This window comes from Ictidomys tridecemlineatus, chromosome 15 (assembly GCF_052094955.1).
Source record: "Ictidomys tridecemlineatus isolate mIctTri1 chromosome 15, mIctTri1.hap1, whole genome shotgun sequence".
Classification (NCBI taxonomy): Eukaryota; Metazoa; Chordata; class Mammalia; order Rodentia; family Sciuridae; genus Ictidomys; species Ictidomys tridecemlineatus.
The window spans coordinates 19,313,421-19,328,951 of NC_135491.1; the positions used below are offsets into that span (position 1 = coordinate 19,313,421).

General features: G+C 41.0%; 1 protein-coding gene across 1 annotated transcript in view; it reads right to left on the reverse strand.

The window, feature by feature from the left end:
* Wdr88 (WD repeat domain 88) overlaps window positions 1–15,531 on the reverse strand; it is a 46,453-nt gene that overhangs the window by 2,314 nt on the left and 28,608 nt on the right. The window contains exons 7-10 of the mRNA XM_078032180.1: window positions 12,042–12,229; window positions 9,771–9,853; window positions 8,259–8,327; window positions 734–826 (exon numbers count right to left, since the gene is read on the reverse strand). Of these exons, the coding sequence (XP_077888306.1) occupies window positions 734–826; window positions 8,259–8,327; window positions 9,771–9,853; window positions 12,042–12,229 (433 nt within the window). The remainder of the gene's footprint in view (window positions 1–733; window positions 827–8,258; window positions 8,328–9,770; window positions 9,854–12,041; window positions 12,230–15,531) is intronic.

Genomic DNA, 15,531 nt, shown 5'->3' on the forward strand with positions numbered 1-15,531 from the left:
GGGATTATAGGTGTGTGCTACCCCGTCTGCCACCCACTGTGCCAGCCAGAACCTCCGAGGGCTTAGTGGTAGAGGGGCACATCTTCTGCCTCTGTGGCTGGACCTTGCGGAGCCTGGTGAAGCAAAACATGGGCCCACCCTACTACCAAGCACTTGCACTAGAGAAACATGGGCTCCTGAGCCTGTTGCATGGAAAACAGAGAACTGGGGGCCCAACCAGTTTCTGCAGCTGGAACATAGGAGGCTTACACAGTCCAGCTGTGTGTCCAGCCATTTCTCCACTGACCAGAACTCCCCCGGGCCCCATCTTCTCCAGGCCCTCTCATTCACTCCACTCCATCTGCCTGAGGGGCCCTGCACTGGCTGTCCCCACTGCTGGGAAATCCTTCCCCTAAATATCTGCCCAGCTCTCTCCTTTAACACCATCCAGTCTGCACATGTGTCACCTTCTCAGAGACCCCCACCTTTTGAAATATTGCAACTCCCAGCACTCCCATTGTCCTTTCCTCTGTTATTTATCTTAGAATTATGGATCACCATGTGACTTACTGCATACTTTTCTTGTGTCTTTATACCTTGTCTCCTCTTTTAGAATTTAAGCTCCACAAGGCAAGAAATTCACTCTGTCCACAGTTATTCCCCAGTTGCCCAATACATGTTAACTCAAAGAATAAATTAAACTGTACAGGGTTAATAAACATCTTCACTGAGCTTAATTTTACCCAATACCCACCTGTTTCACTAGTGTCCCCATAGCCTTTTGGTTCTCAATTACCAAAGGAACTTGGTCGATCTTTTCAATATTCCATAGTCTCATGGTCCTATCCTAAAACAGGTTAAACAGTAAACCGGCTGTCACAAAAAAAAAAAAAAAAGACTGTGGTACATCCTTACAATGGAATATCATTCAATGGCCAAAGGAAACATGCTGTCAAGCCACAAAAAGACACAGAGAAAACTTAAAATGCACATTATTAAACCAAAGAAGCTATTCTGAAAAGGCTACAGACTACATAATTCCAATGATATGATATTCTTGGAAAGGGAAAACTATAGACAGTAAAAAGAGCAGTGTTTTCAGGAGTTCTGGGGAAGAGGAGGAAAGATTTTTAGGGTAGTAAAACCATTCCACATGCTACCCAGTAGTGGGTACATGGCATGCACTTGGTAAAACCTATAGACTGTATAACACAGAGTGAAACAATATAAACTATGAACTTTAATTAACAATTCCAGAAAGGAATGCAGTCTTGTTGAAACCTTGATTTTAGTCCAGTGAAACTTCGTTGGACTTCTATCCTATGGAATGTTAAGACATTAAATTTTTGTTTCATGTTTAAACAGTGCCATCTGTGGTAATTTTTTATTGCAGCAATTTTTAAAAATCTAATAAACTGAATAATGTTACAGTTCCTACAACAGTTGTAACTAAATGTCTTACAGAGAAACAATGGGAAGTTCAGGGAATAGGCGTGTTGGCCCCTTGCAGTGCAGAGTTGTCAGATTTTACCAACAATCACAGTTTCCGCATATCAAATGGTTTGTCAAATCAGGGCAAAAAAGAAAAAGAAATGTTCCCCATAGTTCCTAGATACTTTGATTCCAAAGTTGGAGTTTCAGATTCTCTCCTGGATTTCCATAAAGATTATTTTACTTTATTTTTTGGTATTGGGGATTGAACCCAGGGGTACTTACCACTTTACCATTGAACTACATCCCAGTCCTTTTTATTTGGAGGCAGGGTCTAAGTTGCAGAGGCTGGTCTCCAACTTGTGATCCCCCTGCCTCAACCTCCTGAGTCACTGGGATTATAGGGATTTGTCACAGTGCCTGACTTTTATGAGGATGTTAATGAATCTGCAAAAAAACATTTTTTAAAAGCATGCTGGGGATGTGGCTCAAGTGGTAGAGTGCTCGCCTGGCATGGGTGCGGCCCGGGTTTGATCCTCAGCACCACATACAAACAAAGATGTTGTGTTTGCTGAAAACTAAAATGTAAATAAAATATTTTTTTAAAAAAAAAAGCATGCTGATATTGGGCTGGGATTGTGGCTCAGCCTAGCATGGGCGGGACCCGGGTTTGATTCTCAGCACCACATAAAAATAAAGGCATTGTGTTGTGTCCATCTTCGCCTAAAAAATAAATGTATTTATAAAAAAATCAATCAGGGTAAATAATAAAATATTTAAAAAGAAAAGAAGCATGCTGATATTTATCTAAACACAAACTCATTTATCTACATATTCAGCAGAAAGTGAAAATGTAAACTTTGGCAAACTCCGTTCATTCTATAAACTTTTAATGAAAGTAAATGAAAAGCTAAATGTCCAGCACACCTTGCATCACACATTCCTAAAAAGGAGTACAATTTATTTGCCTATAATGTTGGGTCTTTCATAGTAAGAGTTTGGGGTACTTTTCACCTTCCTCAATCTGTATGAAGTACTAAGTTGATTTCAGAAATGGAAGGAGACATCTCCTTTAAACATGTGCCTACCACTTGGCTATTATCATTTCTAGCTATCAAAAGAAGTTTAAGTGATGACTTGCTGCAAAAATCATATTTTTAAGGTATAGAAAAAGATGAATATTACATAATTTTGAAATACATCAAGGATGATAACCAAGAAAAGAATAACCATAACACAAATTTATTTACTAGTTTTCTAAAACTATTTGATGATCTTTGAAGAGGCCATCATGAGTCAAAAAAAAAAAAGTGATTGCACCTGAGTTGTTCAATGTTAGTGCAGCTTATGGCAAAAATTATATGGTGTAAAGTTGCTCATTTTCTGAAAAATACTATAATTTATTTGGAATCCAACTAATATATCACAAGTTCAAATTACCTCTGTGCTTTAAAACAATTTTCCCTGAGAAAGCAAGATCTAAACTATGATGTCATCCAATGTGCTTCAGAATGTTTAAAAATAATGGACATTTTACATGGGTGCAGTCTGCTGATGAAAATCTGAGGGCAAAGGATCTGGATGACAAATATCTGGTCTATTAAAACAAGCCTGTAAACTAAGTACACTTGGATGTTTTTGGAGAGCTGAAAAGTAATTCCTACAAAGCTAAAAACCTGATGTTGCTAGTAAGAAATTTTTAAGTATTCCATGTACAAATCCTTTTGTTGGGAGAATATTTAGCTTTATGTTCTGGGCTGACCTAGGAATTGCTATCATGTGAACTTGATAAAAACAGAGCTGCAAGAATTTTGTTTGACAGGTTTCAGCTTCACCTTTTCATGAAAGAAAAGTATGTCCTAACTGGGCACGGTGGTACATATCTATAATCCCAGTGATTTGGGAGGCTGAGGCAGAAGGATTGCAATTTTGAGACCAGACTCAGCAATTTAACAAGGTCCTAAGCAACTTAAGGTAGAGTGTCCCTGGGTTCAACCAGAAGGAGGAGGAGAAGGAGGCAGAGGGTGGGGAAAAGGAGGAGGAGGACCTGAAGAATCAGGCAGTTCAAAAAAGTATGAAAAAAGAAAAGTAAAAAATATCCTGCTATATTATAGTCAAAAAGAAATATGTCATTGTTAGGTTTATTATGGTAAAACATATAAAACATTATCATTTCAGTCATTCATAATCATACAGTTCAGTGACACTTAAATACATTCACCACATTGTGTTACCATCACCACTATGATCTCAGGGTTTTTTATCATTCCCAATAGAAACTCCACTATCAATAATAACTTCCCTTCACCACTCCCTCCAGCCCAGGCAAACACCATTCTACCTGTCTTTACGAATGTAACAACTCTACGTCCCTCGTGTAGGTGCATTCATACAGTATCTATCCTTTGCAACTGGCTTAGTTCATTTAGCATAATGTCTTCAAGGTCCATCAAGGTTGTAGTATGTCAGAACTTCCTTCCTTTAATGGTCAAATAATATCCTATTTTATGTATATGTCACATTTTGCTCATCCATCATTCATTCATTGGTGGACACTTCCTTCTATCTTTTAGCTACAGTCAATAATGCAGCTATGAACATGGGTATACAAGTATCTTCTTGAGTCCCTGCTTTCATTCTTTTGGGTATATACCCTGCAGTGGAATCGACAGGTTCTGTGGTAGTTTAGTTCTACATTTGACCTTTTGAGAAACTGCCAAACTGTTTTCCATGGCAGCGACACTCCTTTACATTCCCACTGGCAAATGCACAAGGGTTCCAGTTTCTCCACATGCTTTCCAACATTCCACATGCTGTCCACTGTGGTTTTGACTTAGATTTCCCTAAGGACCACTGATGTTGAGCACCTTTTCATGTGCTTATTGGTCAGCAGTTTAATCTTCTTTGAAGGAATGTCTATTCGAATCCTCTGCCTATTTTTGGATTGGGTTTTTAGTTGTTGTTGTTGGGCTTTAGAAGTTCTTTATATACTATGGACATGAATCCTTAAGAGGTACATGATTGGCAAATATTATCTCACTCTGTAGGTTGTTTTTTTTTCTGTCTTAATAGTATCTATTGACATAAAAATTCTTTGATAAAGTCCAACATATTTGTGTGTGTATGTGTGTGTGTGTGTGTGTGTGTGTGTGTGTGTGTGGCTCTTGTTCTTATATTCGTAAAACTGTTGCCAAACCCAATATCATGAAGATTTTCTCGAATGTTTTCTTTTAAGAGTTTTGTAGTTTTAGTTCTCAAGTTTAATTCGTTTTGAGTTAATTTTTATACAGTTGTCCCTTCGTATCCACAGGGCATAGGTTCCAAGATTCCCCAAGAATACCAAAATCCATTGTTAACTGAATCCATGGATATAGAACTCAGGAAAATAGAGGGATGCCTGTATATGGTACAAGGTACAGGTTCAATTTCATTATTTGAATGAGGATATCCAGTTTTCCTAGCACGATGTTATTTACTAGTTTTCTAAAACTATTTGATGATCTTTGAAGAGGCCATCATGAGTCAAAAAAAAAAAAAGTGATTGCACCATGTTGAAAAGACTGCTTTTTCTCCCAAAATCAATTGAACAAATAAGTTAGGGTTTATTTCTTGATTTGCTATTCTATTCTATCTATCTATATGCCTGTCCTATGCCAGTACCATATATTTTTGATTGTTTATTTTGGTACTAGGGATTGAACCCAGGGGCACTTAACCACTGAGTCACATCCCCAGCCCTTTAAATTTTTTTTTTTTTTTAAAATTTTGAGACAGGGTCTTGCTAAGTTGCTTTGGCCCTTGCTAAATTGCTAAGGTTGACTTGCAATCCTCCTGCCCCAGCCTCCAAAGCAGTTGGGATTATAAGCATGCACCACTGCACCCAGCTCAGTACCACAATTTTTTTAAAATATTTTTTTAGTTGTCAATGGATTTTATTTTATTTATTTATATGTGATGCTGAGTATGGAACCCAGTTCCTCACACATGCTAGGCAAGTGTTCTACCACTGAGCCATAACCCCAGCCCAGTACCATACTTTTAATTATTGTAAATCTGTGGTTAATACTGAAGTCAAAGAAGAGTGAGTCATGCACCTTTTTCCTCTTTTTTTCCTCCACCTCCTCCTTCTTCATTCCCTAGGACCCTTCAACTCCTTAAGAACTTGAAGATTGGCTTTGCCATTTTTGTGAAAACAGCTGTTAGAACTTTGATAGGGGCTGTTTGGGATCTATAAATCACTTTGGGGACTGACTTCTTAAAAATGGGAAGTCTTCCTATTTATGAATGTAGGATGTCTTTCCATTTATTTAGGTCTTCCTTAATTTGTTTCAGCTTTCTGAGGCCTTTTTAAAATCATAAATGGGTTTTGGATTTTTCAAATGCCTTTTCTGTGTCAATTCAGATGATCAGGTGTGGTTTCCCCCCTTGTTCTATTAATGTTGTATATTATATTATATTAATTGTATTTAATTAAATTTATATTGAAGTACCGTTGTATTCCAAGGAATGGTAAATAATGGTTTTATTTGCTAATATTTTGCTTCTGTTTTCATAAGGGATATTGATCTGTAATTTTCCTGTGATATATTTATCTTGTTTTAGTATCAAAGTAATGCTGGCCTCTTAGAATTTAGTTTTATATTAGTATCTATTTAATCAGTTTAGTTACATTTATGTTCTCTTTTTTCAAAAGTCTTACATCTTACATCTATATCTTTTAAAATATACAATAATATAGCCTACAAATGTAGCTGTAATTTTCTCTTCTTGTGATATTTTCATTGGACTTTGGTATCAGAATAATGCTGGCTTCACAGAATGAGGTCTTTTTTTAATATTAAAAGTAAGTAGCATCTGTTCAACTAGTGCTGTTGTATTTTAAGTTCTTTTTTTAAAATAATGATATATCTATGTATTTTAAGAATATATATTGCCAGATATGGTGTTGCATGCCTATAATCACAGCAGCTCTGGAGGCTGAGACAGGACAATTGTAAGTTCAAAGCCAGCCTCAGCAAAAGTGAGGCTCTAAGCAACTCAGTGAGACCTCGTCTCTAAATAAAATACAAAATAAGGCTGGGGATATGGCTCAGTAGTTAAGTGCCCCTGAGTTCAATTCCCATTACTCAAAAATAAATAAATACATATTATAAATATTATATATATAAATAAATAAATATTTATAAATAATAAAATGGGCTAAGAATGTGGCTCAGTGGTTAAGTGCCCCTGATTAAATACAGTATCAAAAATTAATTAATTTAATTAATAAAAAATAAAATGGGCTGGGAATGTGGCTCAGTAGTTAAGTGCCACTGGGTTTAATCCTTGGTACAAAAAAAAATTTACACAAACACATATATTATTATATATATCATACATATATTATTACATATGTATAATATATAAAATATATTATTATAAATATATATATAACATATATTATACATATATTATATATATATTAATATATCCACAAATTTTAAATATCCAATAAAGATTTTTTTGTTGTTGTTATTCTTTTTTTTTTTATTGTTGGTCATTCAAAACATTACATAGTTCTTAATACATCATATTTCACAGTTTGATTCAAGCGGGTTATGAACTCCCAACTTTACCCCGTATACAGATTGCTGTATCACATCACAGTAAAATCACAGTAAATTGCTCTTCCTGGGGATAGGAGGAAACATTATAAAATATTTTTATATTTTTAAGCATATTTGTTTAAGTAGCCCTACTGTTAATTACTACTAGTTGCCATTATTAACTAATCCTGTTGTTATAACAGAAAAGTTAAAAAATAATAATAATACAAAATAAAAATTTTAAGTAAACACTCAGTTTTTTCTATCTTTATATTAATGTAATAACATAATGACATACTTTTGTTTGTTTGTTTGTTTGTTTGTTTGTTTTGGGTACCAGGGATTGAACTCAGGGGCACTTAACCACTGAGCCATATCCCCAGCCCTATTTTGTATTTTATTTAGAGACAGGGTCTCATGAGTTGCTAAGCACCTCACTTTTGCTGAGGCTGGCTTTGAACTTGCGAACCTCCTGTCTCCCTGTCTCACTGGGATTACAGATGTGTGCCAACGAATCCACCAGCATATAATTTTTTTTTTTTGTTTAGTTGTAGATGGACACAATGCCTTTATTTATTTATTTTTATGTGGTACTGAGGACTGAACCCAGTACCTCACATGTGCTAGTCAAGTGCTCTACCACTGAGCCACAACCCCAGCCCCTATAATTTTTATTACATATTGTATTATTATATGCTTTTAATCTGGAGTGTCTGTAGCCAAGGTTGACTCTCTAAAATGTTGGTAATGTTAGGCAGAGTCTTCCTCATAATTTCATAGACCTAGAGATTTCTAGCACAGAGAATTCTTGGATAAAGGTTACGGGCCCTAACTCCTCTATACTCCCACGGGGAGGACAGCCCTTGGGATATCCAGAACTAGCTGTGATGTGCCAATGGAATGGGACTCGCAAGATGCAGTAATGTAGATAGAAGAGAAGGAAGACCCACCTGCTTGTCCATGAGCTGTTGCTGCCCTCCAAGGCCCTTGCTGTCTTCATCACTCACCAGCAACACTCAACACTTCATCACTTTCTCCAACAACGATCAAATGTCAATGACACAGACCCAGAAATACCTGGAAAGTCTCCACATTTGCAGATGGTAGGACTTACTTTCCACATTCCCAGGCTACTCCTGGAAGCAGACATCAGACTGAGCCTGCCCAGAAATTTTATACTTGGGAATAGCACTCCTGCTGTCACCAATTCTCATAAACATGGTAGGCATTTTAAGTCACTCAAAGCTTGGCCACTTTTACCTTCGAAGCAGATAGGATCCATTTCTTGTTGTTGCTGATAGCAACATCCATTACCCAGTCCTCATGACCCTGAAGAAAAATAAAATTTTACCAAGGTCCTAGGAAAAATGCCCTTATAAGAACAATAAAAACAAACCCAGGAACCCAATGTTGCTTATGTTTAAGAGCAACTAATGTACTTTCCTGGTTTCATCAACATTCAAGGTGGAACACAAACTATAAAGACATGTGATATGTAAGTATATCATGGCACTGTATATGTTTTTTAAAAGTAGTTCTATAGTGTTTAGCAGGATGGAAGGAAATGAAAGGTTGGATACCCATCCAGTCCTGTTTTTGTTTGCATTCTTTGTTCTAGGAGACACTAGTTGGAGCTTTTGGCTGTAAGAAACTACAATCTGATTCACTGCAGCTTTAGCAAATGTTCGGTTGTTTTCCCCAGGTAAAAAAGGAACTCGGAGAGATAGATGTCACTGCTTCATGATGCTGGGATTCTGTGTCAGCACCTTTATTACACTTGGGCCTTTCTTTTATGGAAAGAGGTAAAAGTTGAGGCAATAGGGCATAGTAGGAGGCAAAGGAACAGGAAAAGTTAAACTGTTGTGTATAACAGGGTTAAGGAATAGCAAGAGAGAAGAGACTAGAACAACCTGATAGTGGACAAAATGATTTTTAAGCATTCAATTTTATGCTATTTATTTGTTGTAAATGTAAACTCCCTCTGCCTCCCCAAACCCAAGGAGGAGAGACTCAGAAAGACCAGCCCCAGAAGCCTGGAAATGTGCTGCTCAAGGTGGCACAGTATACATTGGGTTTCTGGGGACACAGAGATGAAGAATCATTGGTGCAAGCATCCACAACCAAAGGTGACTATGAGATTGTGAGATCAGGGATTATGCAGAAACCACGGGGCATGGGACCTCTGGAACAGGGGCACAGAATGAACCAATCCTGGATTCTTGCTGTGTCGGATGACATATACCTAATTACAAAGCCATTTTGAGTTGGGCCTCCCCTAACTTTCAGCCAAAAATATTCAGTAAATGTTCCTCATTTTGGAACCCCATAGCTTTCAATGCATGCCTCATTATGGAATTCATCCCTCTGCATAGTAACTTCTATTGTTCTTAGAAACTTTCCAATCTCTTGGGTTTATATTTACTCTTCCATCTGCCTAGAATGTCCTTCTTCAATATCCTTATTTACCCAGACCCTCCATGCCACACATTCTCTGATCAAGTATCTCCTCTGGGACATTCTCCCTGCTAAGCCACTGGTGGTTAAACCCCAGAGTCTGTTTCTATCACGTCACCTTGTTGTGGTTTCCCCATTCCATTCATTACTGTTGGTGAGTCTCTTGGTGGTTTCTTGTCTGTTCTTCCCCACAGATGGGTCAGCTCCATTTGGAGGCACCTAAGTCTGTCTCACTGCTTTAGCCCCAGTCTCTGGCACCCAGCATGGAATGACTAAGGAATGAAGCTCACAGTCTCTCTCTAATGCTGGCACTTGTACCTTCAAGGATAGCTTCCGGTAGCCTTCTCCTACATCCCAAATAGCCACAGACTTGTCGAAGCCTCCAGAAATGAGAAAAGAGTCTGCAACACAAAATGAGAGTTTGGGTGGGGGATCATCTTCCCTAGCCAAGTGTGTCCTCCTCAGATGAGGCAAAGCAGGCTGAGAATGCATTTGTTAGGCACCACCATGGTTCACTCTGATGACAATAAAACCCCCTCCTGGTGTGGCTTAATGATCTCCAGCCAATTATAATTAGAGTCAACTCTTTTTTTTTTTTTTTTTTTGTACCAGGGATTGAACTCAGGGGCACTCAACCACTGAGCCACATGCCCAGCTCTATTTTGTATTATATTTAGAGACAGGGCCATTGTTGGGCTGGCTTTGAACTCACAATCCTCCTGCCTCAGCCTCCAGGGCCACTGGGATTATAGGCTTGCACCACTGTGCCCGGCTACAGCAAACTCTTGTTATTCTCTACAGCTACATTTTATGAAGTTATTACAAACACTGAATTAGCAAATATTGAATCATTGCTCCTAGAGGAAATACAGGGTTGGGATCCTACAAGCCTCTGTTCACAATATTTTCATCAATCAATCAATGCATAACTTTATTTAAGAGCTTTCTGTTTGAAGACACCTTATTGTATTCATATAACACACACACACACACACACACACACACATACACACACATATGGTTTGCTGATTAACATTGAACTCACAGCCAACAGAACTTTAACTCATGCCTAATGAAGCATATATAACACTTTTTCTGTATAAGATACATTCTTGCAGGTAGGAACATGAGGAAACACTTTAGTACTGAGCTTGGGAGGCATTTTAAACATCAAAATTACTTGCAAAAGACACCAAAAGGCCAAAAAAAAATGACACTCAATAGGCCATAAAAGGACACTGTACTATGAGAGCTGCACCAAGGAGTCAGAACATCACACTGTTCATGTTCAAATTTCTCACTGCTCTGCACATGTCTGAGTGACCTCAAAAGGGTATTGATTTTAGGGTCACATATAAACTTTAGTGACTAGGTAAATTTGAAAATAACAGAATCTGAAATAATAACAATCTAATGTATGTGATTCTGAACTTAATAAACCAAGGACAGAGCTGGTGGGGCACCTCCTACTAGGAGTCTGACTTAGACACAGGATGCTTCCTAGAATTTCCCAAGCCAGACCCAGATTGTGTATACACTGGCTGGACCCCTTGCCAGCCCCAAAGACACACAGAGCAAGCCCACTTCTTATTAGGATTGAGGAGTACACATTTGGCCCCTGGTTCTAGCCCTAGTTGTACTTTCCTCACCCATGGCAGCTTCTTGTCATTGTCCTGGTTCATGTTCTTGTCCCCTCACCTGACAGTAGCTTCCCAGGTTCTTATGGGAAAACACCCCTCACCAACTCTCAGTCTTTAGTTTGGAGAGTATAACCCCTAGCTCTGGGGATAGACAAGTCCCCCAGATCTGGCCAATCACAGTCTTTCATCTCCTGATAAATGACTGGTTCAGAGATGGGCGTGTATCCCAAGCTGAGCTAATGGGAGTCTTCCTTAGGATTTGTGCTGACACCAAGAGAGAAAGAGAGGGTCTCTCTTCCTCCAGGATTGCCAGTGGCCAGAGCAGTTTAGCCTGGACTACTAGAGGTCATCGTGGCCTCCTGGAGAGAAAAGACCAATACAAGAGGGAAACAGAGTTGAGAGACAGTGGAGGTACTAGATTCCTAACAGTATTGTTTGAGTCTCCGAACCCAGCCATGCCTGAAGTCAGACCTCCTTCTTGACTTTTCATTACAGGAGTTGGTAAGCTTCTTCTGTTGTCTGGGCCACCTTGGGCTGAATTTCTGGCATTTATTAACTTGGGCCTATGAATGTTTTTTTCCTCATAAGGAGGGGGGGAAAACTCCACCATCACTGCTAGAATCATTAGAAATCACTTCTCTGGTTGGGTACTGTGAAGCATGGCTGTAATCCCAGCAGCTCAGGAGCCTGAGGCAGGAGGATCTCAAGTTCAAGAGCAGCCTCAGCAGCATAGTGAGATCCTAAGCAACTCAGCAAAACCCTGTCTCAAAAAGGGGTGGGGGTGGGGGGAGTGGCTGGAGATATGGCTCAGTGGTTAAGTGACCCTGAGCTCAACAATGGAAAAAAGGAAATCAGTTCTCTTCCTGTATTTAGGAAAGTCCACATGAGTGGAACGTGAAGAATTTTGCCCAGCACACAGAACAGAGTCCTCTATGTGTTAATTACTCACTGTCTCTGGCAAAGCAGCAGGAGCTCACACAACCTTCATGGCCCTGCATTAGAGTCACACAGGCTCCCCGGTTTCGAAACTCCCCTGTATGGACATTCCATATTTTTAATTTTTTATCCCAGGAGCTGGAACACAGGAAATGGCCACTGAAGGTAAAACAGCAGTTGGAGATTGCATTTTCATGGGCCCTGAAACAGATGAGGCAAATGTTTGCTCTGGGAGGACCTGAAAACATACCTAAAGGGGGAGGGGACATTGGAGGGGACACCATCATTCATCTCCTGAGCAAATGGATGTCATTCCTTTAATCACTGTCTTCTCAGACTGTGTCACCCTACTCTAAGGCTATTTAACTATGCTAATATGAACATTTTGTGCTGGATAATTCTTTGTTGTAGAGGACTATCCTATGTATTATAGGGTGTTTAGCAACATCTCTGGCCTCTCTACCAACTAGATGCCAGTTGTTCCCTGTTGGGGTAAATACTAGTCAGTGTCTGAGAAAGTTTGTTGCTCAGCTTATTTTTAAAATGGACATGTTTCTTGCTCTTCCTCTCTTCCTGCTCTTCCCTAATCTCTACCTGTCCCTAATCTCAGGGGAAACAGGATTACCTCTGTTCCCCATCCTAGGCAGAGTTATCTGTCCCTGAGTACACATCCACCACAGCTTGAAGTAATGCAGACTTTGGGGATGGTACCTGAAGGTCTCAGAAATGACTTTTCCCAAATTAACAAGTGAATTACAACTCCCAACAGAGAACACAAGGAATGAACCCTTTGAATCACCTCTTTAAACGCCCCCTTTGGGACAGGAGTCCGAAGTGTTTTTCCTTTGCTAGCACAGCAATAAACCTTCTTTTTCCTTTTTCTAAATAAAACAACAAAAAAAAATTTTGTTGTTCAGCAGTGAAATAAGGACTCTAAAGAATGTGACAATGGAGGAGGGAAGATGGCGGCGAAGGGAGTGCATCACCCCAGTGCGCCGCGTCACTGAGCCGGAGAAAGACGATGTGAAACGGCTGAAGGCTATGTTGTTAGGAATTTCCAGTGAAATTGAGGCGCTCCAGAATCTAGTGGACAGATTTCCATCGTGCAAGGTTCGGCTGTGGGAGCTCCATTTCTCCGCACGGAGGGTCGGAGGGTCGCATAGCCTGATAGGAGATCGCCCCGCGGCTGGAGTCTGTGGCGCGCGCTGGGGAGCGGCAAGGTGCCGGAGCGGGGGAGCAGCGATACAGATTCGGGGGGCTCCCGCCAGTGGTACATTGGCAGCACTTAGTACTGAGTTCCAGCTTTGAGACAGAGGAGAGAAGCAGTCCAGCTTGGTTCCAGACACCGGTCGGACCACAGAGGAGGACAGCAGCCGCCATTTCGGAGAGATGATGTAATCATCCCCATGTTCTACTGATCTCAGCTCATTCAGCTACGGAACAGGTGATTTCAGGCTGGTATTTGCCTGCGTCTAGCAGACAGATTTCTTGCTCAGGATCGGGACTGGGGATCTTGTGGAGAATACTCCTAGAGGCTCGTGCCTGGCAAGGCGTGCGCCGGGCACTGAGCAGCTGGATTCTGGTTCCCGGGGCTAACCTGGCCCAGGTCTGAGGAATCTGCGGAGACTGCCGGTGGAAGCCAGCTCCAAGTGGAGTGTGCGCTGAGCTTGGGGCGACTGGGTTCTGACTTCCAGAACAGTTTTGGCCTGGGGCTGGGGAACCCGTGGGGGTCGCTCGCTGGAGCCAGCTCCCAGCGGAGAGTGTATCGGGATCGGAGAGGCGGGGTTCTGGCTACCTAAGCTGCTTTGGCCCAAGGCTAGGGAACCGGCGGTGACTGCTTCTTAGCCAGGGTCCTGCTGGGTGCTGTGGGGGCAGAGTGGAGCTTCCACCTGCACTCAGAGCAGGCCAAGTGACCCGCCAGCGTGGTATCATGACACCCCAAATGCAGCTGGGGCTGAAGAGAGTAGCCGCCCACGCCTAGAATAGGACCAGCGACCCCGCGGCATGGTAGCCAAGTAACCTCATTTGGAGTAGGGGCTGTGCAGAGCTGCCATATGAACAAGCAGGGCAGGCAGATCTGAGGCCCACTGGCAAGACAGGCCAGGTAGCTTGCCAACGTGGTGGACATGTAACACTGAGGCAGTTGCATCACACTGGTTGGAGTGGGGGTGGAGTAGGGTCGCCGCCTGGGTCCGGAGGGGGCTCAGCGACCCGTTGGAGAGGTAGTCAGGTACCCCCATTGGGAGTGGGGGCTGTGCAGAACTGTGACCCACCGGCCTAGAGGCCTACCAGCGTGGTAGACACGTCACATCAATTGGAGTGGGGACCCAGCAGAGCCGCCACCCACATCCAGATCAGGACCAACGACCCCAGGGCGTGGTAGTTACGTTACCACAATTGGAGTGGGGGCAGAGCAGAGCCGCCACCCGTGCCCGAAGAGGGGGCAGACCTGCGACGGATCAGCGTGGTAGACAGACCACCCTAATTAGAGGAGGAGCACAGCCACTACCCGCCCTGCAAGGGAGACTTCCCAACTATACAAGAAATATAAATAAATAGGGGGTAAATTTCAAAATCACAACAGTTGCACCAAGCAGAAAGAAATGCGAGCAGTATGAAAAGACAAGGAAAGAAAGGACCACAAGCAATGCAGGTCAACTCAACTTTAGAAGAGGTAATAGCTGCAACAGATGGAATGTCAGATAAAGAGTTCAGGATATATATGCTTCAGATGATCTGGAGTCTCAAGGAAGACATGAGACAGCAAAATCAGATAATGAAAGATCACATTGACAAACAAATCCAGGAAGTAAAAGATCAATTTCACAGGGAGATAGAGGTAATAAAAAACAAACAAATAGAAATCCTAGAAATGCAGGAAACAATAAACCAACTTAAAAACTCAATTGAGAATACTAGCAGCAGAGTAGATCACTTAGAAGAAAGAACATCAGACAATGAAGACAAAGTATTTCAACTGGAAAAGAACATAGACAGCTCAACAAGTCTGCTAAGAAACCATGAGCAGAACATCCAAGAATTATGGGACAATATCAAAAGACCAAATTTAAGAGTCATTGGGATACAGGAAGGAACAGAGCTCCATACCAAAGGAATGAACAGTCTATTCAGTGAAATAATACGAGAAAACTTCCCAGACTTGAAGAATGAGACAGAATCCCAAATCCTAGAAGCCTACAGGACGCCGAATGTGCAAAATCATAAGAGATCCACACCTAGACACATTATAATGAAGATGTCCAACATACAGAATAAGGAGAGAATTTTAAAAGCTGCAAAAGAAAGAAAGCAGATTACATTTAGGGGCAAACCAATCAGGATAATAGCTGATCTCTCAACACAGACTCTGAAAGCTAGAAGATCCTGGAATAACATATTTCAAACACTGAAAGAAAATGGGTTCCAACCAAGAATCGTGTATCCGGCGAAATTAAGCTTCAGGATAGAAGATGAAATTAAAACCTTCCACGATAAACAAAAGT